This window comes from Daucus carota, chromosome 3, assembly GCF_001625215.2.
Source record: "Daucus carota subsp. sativus chromosome 3, DH1 v3.0, whole genome shotgun sequence".
NCBI classification, from domain to species: domain Eukaryota; kingdom Viridiplantae; phylum Streptophyta; class Magnoliopsida; order Apiales; family Apiaceae; genus Daucus; species Daucus carota.
Genome location: NC_030383.2, coordinates 50,161,111 through 50,166,447, shown reverse-complemented (window position 1 = coordinate 50,166,447; position 5,337 = coordinate 50,161,111). Strand labels below are relative to the sequence as shown.

At 37.5% G+C, this 5,337-nt stretch overlaps 1 protein-coding gene across 1 annotated transcript; it reads left to right on the top strand.

Annotated features, from left to right (window-relative positions):
- The first annotated feature begins 518 nt into the window (after positions 1-518).
- Positions 519-3,691, top strand: LOC135151564 (uncharacterized). The gene is made up of 3 exons (XM_064090104.1): positions 519-1,446; positions 1,609-2,522; positions 3,038-3,691. The coding sequence occupies exons 1-3, from the start codon at positions 519-521 to the stop codon at positions 3,689-3,691; spliced, it is 2,496 nt and encodes an 831-aa protein (XP_063946174.1).
- The last annotated feature ends 1,646 nt before the right edge of the window (positions 3,692-5,337 follow it).

Genomic DNA, 5,337 nt, shown 5'->3' with positions numbered 1-5,337 from the left:
TGATCGAAAATTATTTTTATTTCAAATCTTTTTCCAAATAATTTTTAATTCGAAATAATTTTATTCCAAAAATTATTTCTGATCGAAAATTATTTTTCTTTCAAATCTTTTTTCAAATAATTTTTAATTCGAAATAATTTTATTCCAAAAATTATTTCTGATCGAAAATTATTTTTCTTTCAAATCATTTTCCAAATAATTTTTAATTCGAAATAATTTTATTCCAAAAATTATTTCTGATCGAAAATTATTTTTCTTTCAAATATTTTTTAATTCGAAATAATTTTATTCCAAAAATTATTTTTGATTGAAAAATATTTTTCTTGCAAAATCCAAATATTTTCCCAAACACTCAAACACTTAAATCTTCTACCATGTCTACCGCAAAAATTAGCAGCATTAAAATTCCACCTTTTGACAAGGCTAATTTTGGTCTCTGGACGAGACACATGCTTTTGTTCCTCCGGGCGGCGAATAAAAAATACATAAATATTTTGACGAAGGGTCTTTCGCCCCCAATGAATATTATCCTGGAACATACTGAAGATGGAGTTACTATTCCTCACAGAACCTATCTGAAAACACCTGCTGAGTTCTCGGATGAGGATAATGAGCTGATAAATCTAGATGTAACTCTACAGCTCATTCTGATTGATTCTTTGGATCCAGTAATGTACAATAATGTTGTCAATTGTACAAGTGCTAAGCAGATATGGGACACTCTGCAAATTATCAATGAAGGATCTGAGGAAGTACGGGAAAACAAGAAGGAAATTCTTGTGGCTCAATATGAGCAATTTGGTTCTAATTCCGGAGAAGGAATTTCTGAAGTATTCATCAGATTCAACAATTTGATAAACAATCTGAATCTGAACGGGAAATACTACGACAACAAAGAGGTGAACCTAAAGTTTTTGCTGACGCTCCCTGAGCATCTAGAACATCGGATAACCGCCATCAGAGAAAGCAGAGATTTGACAGAGATCTCATTGGAACAGCTGTATGGGGTTCTGAAAACCTATGAATTGGAACAGGCTCAAACTAAACAGAGATACGGATGGGGAAAGACACTGAACACGTCTACGTCTGTCAGCAATTCTACTGCCCTCATAATACAATCACCTCTTGTGAAAGAAAGGAAGGTTGTTGTACCTTCAAGAAGCTCCCAGGAGTATGTTGTGCCGGAAATGGGACATACTTCAGTAAGTACGGGAGATGATGAATTTTACTCGATGGAAGAGTTAGATCAGCTGGAGGACGAATCTCTTGCTATGTTTGCCAGGAAGTTTGGTAACATGAGATTTAGGAAGAATCCCTCCTACAAGTTTAAATCTTCTGGTAGTAAATTTCAGAAAGGGGGATCTTCGTCCACAACATCAAAAGGGGCTTACAAGACTGGGATGGTTGATCGAAGCAAGTTTAAATGTTTCAACTGTGATGAGCCTGGTCATTTTGCATCGGAGTGCAAGAAGCCCAATCAGCTGGCAAAGAAGAAAGAATCTTATGACGAGCTAAAGCAGAAGTATGAGGCTCTGCTAAAGAAGCATCAAGGCCAAAGCAGCCAAGGGAAGTCCTATGTGGCAAAAGGAAAAAGCTGGGATGACACAGATAGTGATGAGGAGGAAGAGCGGGGGAATGTTGCTCTAATGGCTTTCATGAAACCTTCTACACCTCCACATCGCACTGGCGGATTTCCGGTAGATCCTACTTGCCCTAAACTTTTTATGCAATTAGGACTTGAACGTGATGATGCTCTTAATAAGTTGAAAGCTTTAACTCTAGAACACAAAGCTTTAAAGCTGGAGGTTCATGAGTTAAAGTTAAAAGAAAAACTAGTGCTCACCCCTAAAATTGAACAACTAACTAGTCAGTTATTGACTCAGACTAATAAAGTCGAAGTGTTAGAATATAGGGAGAAAAAGTTGAATGAGCAGTTAGCTGAAGAAAAGGTTAGGTGCCTTGCTTATAAGGAGTCGACTAATATTGTTAAGAACCTAGTGGACCAACAAGTGATTAAAAGGAAAGTTGGTATAGGTTTCGATTACAACAAGTCGGTAGGTAAGGCTAGTAATATAACTCCTTTTGTTAAGAGTGCTGAAGACAGGGGTATCCCACATGTTTTAAAGGATGCTCCCAAACCTTTATTCAAAACCCCTGTCGCAGAACCATTATTTGATATGCCCGTGATTATTCAATATGAAATGAATTTAGAGGATATTGAGAATGAGAGGGAGATATTGGCATCTGTAGAGCCAATGCAAGTTGAGGGCACATTCAGTTCGCCCAAAGATGGCATAGGTGCCAATGGCTTAAAGAATAATTTTAACAAGCCTAATAAGTTTGTTAAATGCAGGAATGGTAACAATACATGCTCATCTACTAATAACATTAGAACTTCTGAAAATGTTAATGTAGAAACTATTAAACCCCCTGTTGTTCTGAATAACATGCCTACTGTTCCTTTAGTTGATATGTGCCATAAACCTTGTGGTGTTGATAATTGCATGTTGTGTGCGTTTAATGTAATGTATGCTTATTTTAAAAGTATGCATGCTAACAAAGAAAACACAACACCTAGAAAGCACATGAATAGTAAGTTTGCAAAAACCAAGACTGCCGGTCCTTCTCCTATCAAGAAGGATACTTATGTTCCCAAGCCTAAACCTAAAGTGTTCAAGGCTGTTTGTAGGAAAGTAAGTACAGTCAAGGTGGATGCTGATGTTATTCGAACAGGATCTGTTGTCAAAGCTGACAAAGGTCAATTCTTTAAGTATGCCGGGCCCAATCAAGTTTGGGTTCCGAAGAAGGTTTAATTCGTTTGATATGTGCAGGGAGCCAAACAAGGTTGAAAAGGTTGTATGGATCCTCGATAGTGGATCTTCTAGACATATGATCGGTGATAGAGCCCTGCTATCAAATGTGATTGAGAGAGCTGGCCCGATTGTCACCTTTGGAGATAACAGCAAAGGTCGTACTACGGGATATGGCAATTTACATGCTGGAAATGTTATCATTGAAAAAGCTTCTTTGGTTGAAGGACTCAAGCACAATCTTCTGTGATAAGGGATTCCAAGTAAACTTTGTCAAGGAGAAGTATTTGATATCTCACACTAAAGATGACCGTCTTGCTCTCTGTAGAGTAAGAAAAGCTAACTTATACTTAGCTGATCTCAATTTAAGAACCAATGATGAAGATAATTGTTTCTATTCAAAGGCTTCACCTGAAGATAGTTGGCTATGGCATAAGAAGCTGTCTCACCTTAATTTTAAAATTGTAAGCTCTTTGGTCAAGAGGGATTTGGTGAGAGGACTGCCTCCTTTGGAATTCACTCAACAAGGTCTTTGTGAGGCATGTCAGAAAGGGAAGGCTAAGTTAGCATCATACAAAGGCACAGACACCAGTAACATTACTGAACCACTGCAACTATTACAAATGGATTTATTTGGTCCAGTCAATGTGATGTCTTTATCAAGAAAGAGATATGCCTTGGTGATTGCTGATGACTTCTCTAAGTTCACATGGGTTTTATTCCTACATTCTAAGGATGAAACTCCACAATTGGTAATTGATCTTATCAAGGAGATCGAGTTGGATTCGAATGATAAACTTCGTGTCAGAGCAATGAGGTGCAATAATAGAACCGAGTTTAAGAATGAAACTCTCAACATATTTTGCTCCGACAAGGGATAACAAGACAATATTCAGCGCCAGGGACTCCGCAACAGAATGGAGTAGTAGAAAGGAAGAATCGTACCTTGATTGAAGTTGCAAGAACTATGTTAAGCAAATTAGGGTTGCCCATCTACTTTTGGGCTGAAGCTGTGAATACTTCTTGTTATACTCAGAATCGAACTCTGATCAACAAAGAACACATGAAAACTCCTTATGAACTTATGAACGGAAAGAAACCAACGGTCAAGTACTTTCATGTATTTGAGCTAAATGCTTTGTGCTTAAGGATGGAAATGTACATCGTGGCAAGTTTGAACCCAAAGCACTTTAAGCAATTATTTGTTGGTTATTCTCATCAAGCATATAAGGTGTTTATCATTGATCAATTACAAGTCAAGGAAAGTGTCAACGTTACTTTTGATGACACTAAACTCCCAAGTATCCAATTTGAAGATCCATCTGAGTCACTAAAGTTTGATAATTATCCTGACTCAGACTCGGATGATGACGATGAATAACCTGATGCTGCAACTAGTAATGAGACTAACAATGCTGATATTGATCAGGTATTGGTGGAGAAAACAATGGAAACACTGTGGACTCTACTAATGCTAGTGGTGGATCATCTAGTCAACCTGGCAGCAACTCAGGGGGAGATGGTGGATCAACTGGTCAAACACAGCATCACAATGATAATTCTGGCGAATCATCAAGATTATATCTTCCAAGGGAGATGATCTGGAATAGAGATCATCCCTTTGAACTAATCATTGGTGATCCAGATGTTGGTGTTTAGACTAGGAGTGCAACTCAGAATGAATGTCTATATTTGGGTTTTCTATATCAGGAAAAACCGAAGAAAATTGAAGATGCACTAGCCGATCTGGAATGGGTTCTTTCCATGCAAGAAGAACTCAATCAATTTGAGAGACAAGAAGTCTGGGCCATGGTTCCAAGACCAAAGATAAAGTCTGTTATTGGAATTGGATGGGTCTACCAGAATAAGCTTGATGGTGATGGCATTGTTGTACGGAACAAAGCCAGACTGGTTGCTAAAGGTTACTCCCAAGAAGAGGGAATTGATTATGATGAAACCTACGCTCCAGTTGCACGTCTTGAGGCGATCAGAATTTTTTCTTGCATTTGTTGCACATTCCAACTTTAAATTCTATCATATGGATGTGAAAAGTGCATTTCTGAATGGAAAGCTTGAAGAAGAAGTATATCTAGAACAGCCCCTGGCTTTTAAAATCTAGAATTTGTTGATTTTGCGTACTTCTTGTTTAAAGCTGTTTATGGCCTCAAGCAGTCGCCAAGAACCTGGTATGACACACTCTCTGAGTTTTTAATTGGAAACAATTTCATTAGTGGTGTCATAGACAAAACTCTCTTTCACAAATTGCATGATAATAATATGATATTTTTTTCAAGTATATGTTGATGATATTATATTTTGTTCTACTAACGATAACTCGTGCAAGAGATTTGCTAAGTTAATGCAGAGTAACTATGAGATGAGTATGATGGGTGAACTGTCATTCTTTCTTGGTCTTCAAGTAAGTCATAAAGATGATGGGATCTTCATTTGCCAATAAAAATATGTCAGAGATCTTCTGAAGAAATAATATCTAGAAGACTCTTCACCGGCAAAGACACCCATGACC

Bases quoted from the DNA above. Each gene is read 5' to 3' on its own strand.
- LOC135151564 (XM_064090104.1), top strand. From the start codon at position 519: ATGAATATTATCCTGGAACATACTGAAGATGGAGTTACTATTCCTCAC. The intron at 1,447-1,608 runs GTCATTTTGCAT...GGGATGACACAG, and splicing joins TTTCAACTGTGATGAGCCTG to ATAGTGATGAGGAGGAAGAG. The intron at 2,523-3,037 runs GTAATGTATGCT...CTTTGGTTGAAG, and splicing joins GCATGTTGTGTGCGTTTAAT to GACTCAAGCACAATCTTCTG.